An 11,865-nucleotide genomic window follows, 5' to 3' on the forward strand; every position below is an offset into this window, starting at 1 on the left:
ATATATATATATATATATATATATATATATATATATATATATATATATATATATATAGCGTATAAGTCCGTCTATTTTTAAATAAAATATATTCACTACTCTCAGAAAACCGAGCGTTTGTCCCGTGATGAGCAAACGAGCTTGCAGCGATTAATTACGCTTCTTACTGAGGTATTACGTGCTGAAATCTTTATAGTTCATTAAATCCGATCAAACCTTTCGTTTTCGCGGATTAACCGCTCGCGTGAGCAAAACGCGTCGCGAACTGCTAGAAGACGTTCAACTTGAACAATGATATATCACTTGCCCAATCGCTCGTATATCAGACTGTCGCACCGGGGATCGATATCTCTGTGCGCAGATAAGCGAAATAAAGGATAGTTATTATATTCGATGAAAACAATTCCAAGATCGCGTAAGCCGCCGCGCGAATCGTATATATTATAGTGGCGTGTGTGTGCTGTTGCAGTAACGACTTGACGTGCGTAGACGAGGAAACGTTTACTCCGAACAGGTAAGAAACTGACGCAGCTAACTGACCGTGAATATCTTATCGCGAAAACGAGTACGACGATGGTCGGTAGTAGTAGACGTAGTAGTATAACGTCGGTAGTATAGCGCAAGTCGATTAGACACTGTAGATGGGTAGTATTCGAAAAATAAACGAGATAAGTGTGTCGTCCTCACGCTCGCGATATTGCCAAATAATTACTTTTACTTTTGTGGATTGACACAGGTGAGAAATTATTAGGTTAGAGAACGAAGAGAGAAGTAATGGAATAATTTTTACGGGTCAGTTAACAGACGCAAAAACCGAAATGATGTGTCGTCGATTGTCATAGGATTTTCGAGAGTGGAACCACGAGTGCTGTGCACATGACCTCATAATCGAAACGACACACTAATTAATACAGCCAAAATCCAGGTTGCTTCCACAGAAATTGCACCTACGTTCTTATCTCCTCAGTATCAGTGACGTTTCCTAAAATCTGATATTTATATAATTATATAAGTACGCGCGACGTACATACAACGAGCGTAGATAACACAACACAATTGTTACAATACAATTAAAAAGTCTGTTCTACAGTATGCGTTACCTCGATCGGATTGTTAAATTTTGTTATCATGTTTTCCACAGTCCTTATAAAAAGTATGGCGATAAAATACATATCGATTCTCGGTTTTCTGCCCGATTAAAAATCTTCGCAGCGTTTCAGCGTGTCTGACGGATCGTGACGCCGAATACACGCGCTCACTCAAGGTAAGCGAATTAAATTAGCGACGTGAACGATCGTGATTGCGGACCGAGGAGAGCTTAATCGAATTCTGGGAAACATTTAAGCGACACGATAAAATAGATAGAGACGCGTCAAAGTGTCGATGAAATTTAGTCGCAATAAATATCGACGCAGGTCCACTGTAGGATCGTTCTAGCGGCGCGATAACTTGACCAATTGAGTGTGCCGAAGAAACGCATGGCATGCTGCGCTCTTGATTTATATAAAGGCATTTCAATTAAATCCTCTTAGTCGCGCGCCAACTGTTCGACGGCCAGTTTATAAAATACTCCAGTTGAAAGTTTTTGTGCCTCACCCAAAAAAGGAAAGAAAAATGGATTCTGTTGTAACGCAGATCGTTGAGGTGAGATGACGATTTTCCAAACTTGTCCTTGCTTTTGCATGTAAATAAAAAATCGCGAGATATTAAATGAAGAAATGCGTTTCCGCATCGCGGAATCTGCACGTTTCCTTATTATAAGGCGATTAGTAAAAAGAAGAATTATCAGCTACTGTGCAGCAACATCGAATTCAATTGAATCTTCGAGTTTCCATTCGAAAAATCGCGAAATCCCAAAACTCTCTCCGGTGATCGTCTCTTTCGTATGTTTTCAGTTTTACGTATACTTTTATTCGATGCGTTCGTGGCATTTCCTCATTTCAGGTATACAACATGAAGTGGAAATTCAGCAGCGTGTACAAAGCGTTCAGTCGCAAGAAAGTGGTGGACCTCAACGTGGACACGAAGCTGGCGCGACGTTTGTCGACTCTCGACCTCACGGCCTTGGGAATCGGCTCCACTCTGGGAGTTGGTGTCTATGTTCTAGCTGGATCTGTTGCAAAGACCGTCGCTGGCCCGGCGGTAGTGATTTCATTCGCTATTGCCGCGGTGGCATCGATGTTCGCAGGTATGTACTAGATGCATCGATAGGAGATAAGATTCTATTCATTATCGATTGTTTTCCTTTTCTACCCATTATGAAATATTCAATTACGACAGTATTTCGGACCAATATATATTGTTACCAAAATCGTAACAAGCCGAACTAGCGTCCCAAGCCGACGTCTGTGTCATTTCAATACTATTATCTAATTTCTAACATATCCTCGCTTCTGTTTCATGATTTCCTGGTATCCTGCATTCTTAATAGTCTAATTTCCTAGGTAATCGCTGTGGTTCTAGCTCCTTCGTTCTTTCATCATCTTGACCGTGAAACATTCATTTCGGAGAAATTACTCAAGGCTAAAAATATAAGTTAAAGGTTTTTGAGAATTCAGAATATATATATAAGGAAAAGACGCGCAAGTACCGATGCGATATGAGTGATATAGTGCGGATCATACGAGAATAAACGCTGAATAAAAAATGAACGCAAAGACTTATCTCGTCTGTTTTACGTTTTAGCTGCTTCTCAAGTGAGTTTCGATTTCAGCATGGTGAGTAATGCAAGCTATGCAGAAAACAACAGCGAAACGCTCGACGAGCGTTACGAGATAAATCTTTCAAGCCAGTTATGTTATTAATGTCCGGTTCCGCAGTTTCTTGAGGAAGAAACGAATTAATTACTCGTATTAATTGATTTTTAGCATTTCCTAATCATACTGTTCTCTCAGATATGAAGTTATTGTCTTTACAGGCTTCTGTTACGCCGAATTCGGCGCACGAGTGCCACGCGCTGGATCCGCGTACGTGTACAGTTACGTCACTATGGGCGAATTCGTGGCGTTTATCATCGGCTGGACCCTGATTCTGGAATACGTAATCGGTACAGCCAGCGTTGTGCGTGGTCTCAGCACGTACGTCGACGCGCTCTTCAATTACACCATGAAAAATGCCTTCACATCGGCGGCGCCGATCGATATCGAGTTCATGTCACCGTACCCGGATTTCTTCGCTTTCGCCATCACCCTGGTGTTTGCAGGTAATTAGGCAGTTTTTTCAATCAAGCGAGACGACCATGTCTGTATTATTACATACTGAGGCGTCATTACTGGTAACTTCTTGATTCGTTACACGATTGTGTAACAGAAGGAAAAAAAGTAGCTAAAGCAATTTATGATCTTCTTCTCAGCCGCGCTTGCCTTTGGAGCCAAGGAATCCACGTTAGCGAACAACATCTTCACGCTAGTAAACCTTGGCGTCGTGCTCTTCGTCGTTATTGCTGGATCCTTCAAAGGTATATTCTTCTATTTGCTTCCTTCTTGTAAACTTTCTTTTCAGAATATTAGAATAATAAATAAAAACGATCATAAAATATGACTAAAATTCAACAAATTATAACTTTGAAAAAGATAATGAAAATGAGATGATTTAAGAAGCAATTTATAGCTTAAAACCTCTAGTTTCCAGACATTTCCGGATATCAAGTGTATTTGATTGTTATTGACACTACAAGAGTATAAATGTATATTCGTAAAATGTCATTTTTTATGAATTTTGTCGAATTGCATTTTATAAATAAAAAATTATGCGCAAAAAAATTTAATATGGCTAAAAAGTAAAGACTTCAACCTTTAAAATGCTTCTCGAACCATCTCACTGTTATTATTTTCTCGAAAGTTGCAGTTCGTTGAATTTAAAGTACGAATATAAAGTATATCTGACTTGTGTCGAATTGTATCATGATCTTAAAATCTCAGTAGGTACGGTAGCGGCTCGCAGCAGAGATTTTAGAATTAAAAGTTGTCATTTAACCGAGATTCAAACCTTTTTCTACCAATATTTATCGACCTCTTAGCCAAAATTAAAACTCTTTTGGCGATCAAATTCTCGCACGACTGAGGAAGTTCGAAAAACGTTCCAAGAATTATATACGTAACTAATTAGTTATCTCTACCGACCTCGATTTTAACTTAAAAATATCATATGTAACGATTTCTAACGATTGTAACGACATGCAGCTGACATTAAGAACTGGGAAACGCAACGTGAGTGCACAAAAGAGGATTGCGAATATGGAACCGGCGGATTCGCTCCTTACGGTATCGAAGGTATTATAGCCGGTGCAGCAAAGTGCTTCTACGGATTCATTGGTTTCGACTGTGTGGCCACCACGGGAGAAGAAGCCAAGAACCCACAGAGATCCATCCCGGTCGCCATCGTCGCATCTTTGACGGTTGTCTTCTTAGCATACTTCAGCGTTTCGGCTATACTCACGACCGTACTGCCTTATTACGAGCAAGATGCCGACGCGCCGTTTCCACATTTGTTCGTAATGGTAAATTGGGAATGGGCGAAGTGGGTCGTCTCGATCGGCGCAATTTGCGGGCTTTGCTCCAGGTAACATCCACTGCGTAGTATTAATCTAAAAAAAAAAAATGAATTTATCAAATTACATAGTGACCGTAGAATTTATTTACTTTGTAAATATATAGACCAACATTCGCATATTAGAACTCTTGTGTCAATTTACGCCTCTTGTGTAAGATTCTTTTTAATATAGGCGACACACAACGACAACACTTTGACTTCATCGAGCAATTGTTTCAGTTTGTTAGGCGCAATGTTCCCGCTGCCACGGGTGATCTACGCTATGGCTTCGGACGGTCTGATATTCACATGGATGGGAAAAGTGAGCTCGCGATTCCAGACACCGCTGATGGGCACGTTGATCGCTGGATTGCTCACAGGTATATTACGTTGCGACTCCTCGCCTTGTTCTCATTATATTAATTAGCCACGTAAACATTCAAGTGGAATGTCGCAGGTATCTTAGCGGCGATATTCGATCTTCAGCAATTGATTGAAATGATGAGTATCGGCACGCTGCTCGCGTACTCGATCGTAGCGGCTTGCGTACTCATTCTAAGGTGAGAAATTTAAAAGTTAATTTATTAATTAAAACAATCCATGTATATGATGTGAGTGGCCGATTTCGCAAAGTTTCCTCAGTTACATATAGTACACAGATTGATTTGTTTTTAAAGCAACGAAAAAAAATTAAAGTTATACGACGTCGATGAAATTAGTGGTTAATAATCAGACAGCTTTCAGATCATTAGTTAAGGAAAATAATAAGGAATATATTCCTTGCAGATACGAAGAGAGCGAAGCGTATGAAAAAAAAGGTGACCATGATCCAAGGACTTTTACGTTCATCGCGAAGCAACTGGTGAATGCGAATAAATTGAATTATTCCACAAAACTCACTTCACAAATCGTTACTGCTCTTGTATTTTGCTACGGTAAGAATTCCTCGTCGTATCTATCACTGCTTTACTGCTCAAGGCGTCCGATACACGTTGTTACCATTCCTTTTTACAGTCATCCTTTGTGTCTGCATTTCCATTCTCATCTCGTTCTACAGCCAAGAGATCAGCGCCGGTAAAGCGACGTTCATTGTGCCACTCGTCATTCTAGCCATTGTACTTCTAATTACACTCTGCTTCATATACCTGCAGCCAGTTTCCGGCAAGCAGCTCTCGTTCTCGGTAAGATGTACTCTTAAAGATATAATTCTGAGATAGTACGAAACACATTTCGTTAATATTGCACTGATTCTTATATCGCATATCATTAGGTTCCCTTGGTGCCATTCTTGCCGGCAATCAGCATCCTTGTCAACATTTATTTAATGATGATGCTGGACGTATCGACGTGGATACGATTCGCTGTGTGGACGGCAATTGGTATGTATATTATGAAAGAGGTATGAGCGTGTACACCTGTAAACAAATACGTCAACTTTATTTACGCATTATCGCAGGTCTGTGCATGTATTTCTTTTACGGCGTATGGCACAGTAACACACAACAAAGAAGACTACCGACAACCAATAACATTAACAGCGAGTAGAAAGGCAGTGATCCTCCACAAGTTACATGATACATCAAAGTCAAGTCATTCACACACACATAATTGTCAACATATATTTCGTTATAAACTTAATTTATTAATTAGAATGTAATATTGACTAGTATAAGTTTAAGAAATAAAATTATATAATGTTTAAATAAGTATTAGGTCATCTACGATACTGTGTAAACCAAGTATTATTTAAATTTATTCCGTTTTATATTTAATCCAACATTAACTATAATATGCGCTACAATATACGTGGAACTTTAACAATCTTACATATTAAAGATAAAACCTACGTACTAGCTTGCATTAATCATCAAAGTCAGATAAATCTATTCGTATTTTAAAAAGAAAAGAATGCAATTACTCATATGGAATTAAAATTACAAAAATATATCTCTGTTATATAGTAAAATAAATAAATATACATCGTGCGATATAAACTAATTATATAGTAAAAATGTTTTGTACGTTTAAATAAAATGAATAATATTTTATATGTTGGAATATATACGGAATTTAATAAAAATGTATCTATCTATATATGTCATATATTAAAAAAGAATAGATTTTTATATTATGCTCTGTTCGTCGTAAGATACACATTAAAGGCCAAATAGCGACTTGAGATCATTGAGCGTGAGCTTTGCGATCTCTTTGTTTCTCTCGCCGCTCAGTACATTATGCGCGATAGCAAGTTTACGCTCTTGCAATACTTTTATCCGCTCTTCTATTGTATTACTGCAAATAAATCTGAAAAGAAAAAAGCTCAACGTTAACACGAACTTACTACAGCGCGCTAAAGCTGTTTGTAATGCACTCACTTGTACACGTATACATCTTTCTTTTGACCAAAACGGTAAATTCGATCTTGCGCCTGCGTTTCTAACTGCGGATTCCAATGAATGTCGAACAATAACAAGTGATTCCCACCCACCAAGTTCAATCCTACACCTCCAGCGGTAAGTGACAGCAGTAAAATCCTTGGGTCAGAATTCGGTTTATTGAAGGAATCCACTATAGTCTGAAAGACATGTTAATATCCATTTTCTTGTTCAATAAGGTAAAGAGAAATTATCCGTTAGTAATGGTATTATCGTTTGGGATTTACCGGTCGATCTTTAATGGCGACCTTTCCCGTGAACTTGGCAAATGTAGCGTTTTCTATAAATTCCAAATGCGATGCTATAATATCAAGGAGAGTAGCCCATTGTGAGACAATAATAACTTTGTCGTTCGTCGTTTGTAAAATTTTCTCTACCATGTCAAGTAGAGCTTTCATCTAAAAATTGTATATTGCAATAATTGTATGTGATACTAAGATCGATTGTCAAACATTTTTCAAATTAACGCGATTACTACTCACTTTAGAACTAACGCGATTGTCGTCGAATACTGGATTCTCCGAAGTAAGTACATTCTGTAATATTCTACGATCAATGCCGATATCTTCGTTTTCCTCTTCAGAATTCTCATTGCTATCGATTCCATGTAATGATATGTTACTTAACCGCGATAAAAACTTAGGATTCATATCTTCCGCGTCCATAATCCCGCTCACTTGCATTTCCTCCTGATCGAGCATTGCGTGAACCAGTGCTGGGTGACAGCACACCTGACGTAATCTTAGAAGTAGCACCAAAATTTCGTGCGTTTTTACATCAGCGTGCATTGCCAACAGTTTCTTTTGAGCTTTTGTAAATTGCGTCTCCTTATCTGTAAGAAAATAAACGATTAACGAGAATATATATATTAAAATAAATGTTTTAACATTTTAGTCATTAAATATATAAAGTGTACAAAATCATATTGAAATTTAAACGTTATATAGAATCTTACCATAAATTGAGTATTCGACTTACTCGGATTTAAAAAGAAAGTTGGCTTGTTATATTTTCCACTGTGTAGATCGAACATGTGCTCTTTATCTGCACGTTGAGCCAAGAATTGTGCAAAGAGAGTACGAGAGTAAACTAAAATTTTTTCGTATACCAGTTGCTCCTGCGAGTCAAGTTTTACCATCATTTCCTCCATATACTTTTCGGGTAAACTTTCTAAACGACCTTGCGACTGCAGTTCTTGCTTGGTCCGCCGCAACATTATCGTTTTCATGACGGTCGCCAATCTTTCATGGCCGGCAGCGTTCTTGTTATCCACCCATCGCTTCCACACGCGTATATCATCGAAAGGCGTACACTTTAGAAATTTCAAAATAGAATACAAGTCCATTTCCTTATTTTGTATGGGTGTGCCAGTAAGTGCCCACCGTTTATCCGCTGTAAGCCCGCAAACTCCTATGGCTGCTTGATTTTTATGATTTCTCACTATGTGAGCTTCATCAAGTATTGCTCTTTTCCAGTGAATCTGCAAACAAAATTTAACTCACGATTAAATCCGATATTTTTCAATAATTGTCAGTAAGTTAAATGACATTTTTACGTTATCGAATACCTTAAATAAAGTTGAGCCGCTTTTATATTCTCGAGCCACTATGTTGTACGTCGTGATAACGATATCGTTCTTCGCCAAGCGGGTAGGTACATTCTCTCGATTGCTACCGTGATAAATTTGGACAGACAATGAACCTTGTTTGCATTTGTCCAGCACTTCTTTTTCCCATTGCGACAGTAAAGACGCTGGGCATACTACGAGGGTGCCACCCGCGTGACCTGTGAATCGAAATCAGATACAATTGCTTTAAAAGATTATTCATATTATATAGTGCATTTATGTTCATTTAAATTTACATTCAAAGTTAGGAGATGCAAAGAGATTCTCAACAATAAAATAAATTTTATAAAATGAGCTTTTACGTACGTAAAGGCTTCTTTTTGTTCCACCCGTCATCACTGTCATCGCTTTCATCGTTACCAACCATAGAATCCTCATTACCAAGAGTAGCCATGATCAAAGATATCATTGTTAATGTTTTGCCCAAGCCCATGTCATCAGCTGTGGAAAGAAAAAATTCAAATTAGAAAAATGACAATATAAAACTACATAAAACTGTTCTAAAATATTCACCTAAAACACCGCCAGACGGTCTTTGCTGTTCCCTCCACAGTAGCCATGCGAGAGCATGCTTTTGATGTGACATTAATGGTACTTTCAGTCCCTTTGGATCATCGGCTACCTCATCCTCCGATGGTCGAGCCACAAGAGATCCATGTAAATCTTTTAATCGTTCAACTGTTAAAGCGAGCTCTTTATCCCTCGTCTCTTGGGCCTTCTTACCCAGTTCTTTTACTTCTGGAGATGTAGTAGGCTTCATCGGTATATTATCAATATCGAAATACGAATAATCTGTTTGATCAGAACTTGACTCATCTTTAACAAACATTGATTTCTCTTCTGAGTAATATGGCTCATTCTTTGCAACAGTTTTCTTAGTATCAAAATTTTGCACTAGAGGTGTGTTTTCCAATTTGAGTTTTAATAGCTTGATTTCCTGTTCGTATTTCTGTACACTCTCGCGCAACTTTTCCCCTTTATCTTCTAATACCTCAATCTTACCATCATTGAGTATCAGCTAAAAGAAAACGTTTCTATTTGATATACTACTTAAAATATTATGTATTTATTTTCTTATTATTTCATCGAGAATTAAATTATATATTTTTTCTTTGATATGTTACACAAGATTATATTAATAATAAAATTATATATTATCATACTTTTGCCGCTGCCAATTTATCTTGCAATAAGTGCAATTTGCAAGTAAGCATTGCCCTTTTTTGTGCTACTATCGGATTAACATTTCCAACACCGATCTCTTTCTTTGCCAAAGATATTGCTAATTCAGATCCACTTTCTCCGGAACAAGAATCTGTAAGTTCATACTATAGATAGTAAAAATGCTTCTAATCAAGAAAGATCGATTTATCAATTGACTAATAAATAAATGTGATAAATAAGATTACCTGAATCAAGATTAAAAGTAGGTAGATTATTAGATACTTTATCTGTCAGATCCAATGTCTCAAGTTTAGTTGTATTTTTTGTGTATGTATCATGGTCATGTAAGGACATAATTTTTCCAAAAGATTCGTTGGAACTGTTGGGCTTTAATTCTTTTATGTCTTCTCTGGTATTGTCATGAGTAACATCTTTCCGCTTTTTACCTTTGCTTTGATGTGGTGAATATGAAACTGATGAGTCTATAAGATAATACATTCAAATAAAAACTTTTAATTACATTACACTATTTCAGTAATGAATATCTAAAACATAAAATAATATTGATACATATATATATAGTACCGTAATCTTTATCTCCAATATAATCTTCATCTGAAATATCACTGTCATCATGAGATGTCTTATAATCCTCATTACTTTCAGTTTCATCACTTGTGCTGTCATCTGAAATTACAATCTTTTTCTTTCCAAGAAGCTTTTTGATGTTTTTCCTGAAACCAACTGGTGTATCTTCCGAGGATTGACTTCTATATAAACAATATGTGATTATACATTATTATTATTACATGAATTATCTTAATGTTATTTTTAATCTAATAATTATATCGACAGCAGTAAAACAATCTTGAAGTAGCAATGATAATAAATTCACTGTCATTAAACCATATTGATAGTGCTATCAGTAATATCTAGCAGAACAGAATTGTATTTAATTGTTTTATTGGGCAATAAACAAAAAAATAACATACCAAACATAACATATTCAAAACGTGTCTACTATAAAAATATTAGTGATACCAACTTGAGAACAATTAGTAAAACACTCGAGACGTTTGAGCATATTAATAATCCCTCTTCTCTGTCGAATATAGCAAAGTTAAAGACGAAAAGCGAAGATCGTAGAGTTCGTTTTTTCGTACCATATATATATATGTATATATATACACGCAGAAAAGTATATATCTCACTGTTCGCCATCCATTGTCATGAACTCTCCATTATCATAAACATAGAGGCTATTTTCGCATATTCACCGTAACAGAATCTGACCTCAACGAAGCATCCTTATAACGATACTTACTTTGTTGGCGTTGTATTATACGACTCATCGACATCATCCTCGTGGCTCTCGTCGATCAAGAAACGTTGTTTGAGGGAACTCTGGACGATGTCGTCGTCCTCGCTGTCCGAGATAACAAAGGATTCGCTGTCGAGTCGTAGCGAGTCCCGCCATTGTACAAAACTATCACTCATGTTCACTTTCGCTCGAATATATCAACAAATAATTAACACAAGCTCACTCTACTCTGTCAAGTTTACTTTTGATTCAGACGACTCGTACAGAAACTTGTGCACGTTGACCGCGTCATGGCCAACTGAAATTTCAAATCCACCAATAACAATTGACCTCTACTTCTTATTGTTATTATTGGCCGAGGACTAGGGTCTCCCATAGTTCCGTGTAATATTTGACGTTCGGAACTATCAAACATCGCTTTCAATCGATTACTTGTCATAATCGATATATCGAGATCGAAATATATCGCTGCCGACGGTAGCGACCTCTGATCGTGTGACGTCATCATCGATGCGAATTCAAATCCAAACAATCTTTCATTTGCACGTTATGACGACACAACTTCGTCACAACCAAAAACGGGAAGTTAAAAAGCAATAAAGTTAGAATTACACGTTAATGTTGACAATGTGCTCCTCGAACATACTCTTTTGCATTCGAAGAGAATGGAAGAAATCCGGCATTACGTTTTGATATCTTATCTCACTCTATGAAAGGTGAAGGATTTTGGAAGCAAACGAAGGTAACCAGATTTTCGATAGATTATCATTAACATATTAAAATAATCC

General features: G+C 37.2%; 2 protein-coding genes and 1 long non-coding RNA gene across 9 annotated transcripts in view; 1 reads left to right on the plus strand and 2 right to left on the minus strand.

Moving 5' to 3' along the window:
- LOC116852701 (cationic amino acid transporter 2-like) overlaps positions 1–6,475 on the plus strand; it is an 8,210-nt gene extending 1,735 nt beyond the window's left edge. Inside the window, exons 1-12 of one of the 7 annotated variants that reach the window (XM_032833340.1) lie at positions 84–514; positions 1,142–1,264; positions 1,945–2,188; positions 2,918–3,202; positions 3,353–3,457; positions 4,182–4,560; positions 4,771–4,910; positions 4,988–5,090; positions 5,317–5,465; positions 5,545–5,711; positions 5,801–5,909; positions 5,987–6,138. In XM_032833340.1, coding sequence (XP_032689231.1) covers positions 1,954–2,188; positions 2,918–3,202; positions 3,353–3,457; positions 4,182–4,560; positions 4,771–4,910; positions 4,988–5,090; positions 5,317–5,465; positions 5,545–5,711; positions 5,801–5,909; positions 5,987–6,075 — 1,761 coding nt within the window. In that variant the 5' untranslated portion in view covers positions 84–514; positions 1,142–1,264; positions 1,945–1,953 and the 3' untranslated portion in view covers positions 6,076–6,138. The other 6 variants (XM_032833348.1, XM_032833322.1, XM_032833330.1 and 3 more) reach the window with 6 other exon arrangements.
- Positions 2,853–4,811, minus strand: LOC116852806. The gene is made up of 2 exons (XR_004379859.1): positions 4,662–4,811; positions 2,853–4,585 (listed from the first exon to the last, which is right to left on the minus strand). It is a non-coding gene; the product is annotated as an uncharacterized LOC116852806 (long non-coding RNA).
- On the minus strand, positions 6,152–11,388 carry LOC116852689 (transcription termination factor 2). The gene is made up of 12 exons (XM_032833278.1): positions 11,081–11,388; positions 10,342–10,526; positions 10,002–10,238; positions 9,756–9,907; positions 9,106–9,610; positions 8,899–9,033; positions 8,533–8,750; positions 7,944–8,445; positions 7,448–7,797; positions 7,193–7,363; positions 6,906–7,105; positions 6,152–6,834 (listed from the first exon to the last, which is right to left on the minus strand). The coding sequence occupies exons 1-12, from the start codon at positions 11,251–11,253 to the stop codon at positions 6,687–6,689; spliced, it is 2,976 nt and encodes a 991-aa protein (XP_032689169.1). The 5' UTR covers positions 11,254–11,388; the 3' UTR covers positions 6,152–6,686.
- Positions 11,389–11,865: the final 477 nt, after the last annotated feature.

Source organism: Odontomachus brunneus, unplaced genomic scaffold (assembly GCF_010583005.1).
Source record: "Odontomachus brunneus isolate Ranch 3 - 2012 unplaced genomic scaffold, Obru_v1 Obru_scaffold_006, whole genome shotgun sequence".
NCBI classification, from domain to species: Eukaryota; Metazoa; Arthropoda; class Insecta; order Hymenoptera; family Formicidae; genus Odontomachus; species Odontomachus brunneus.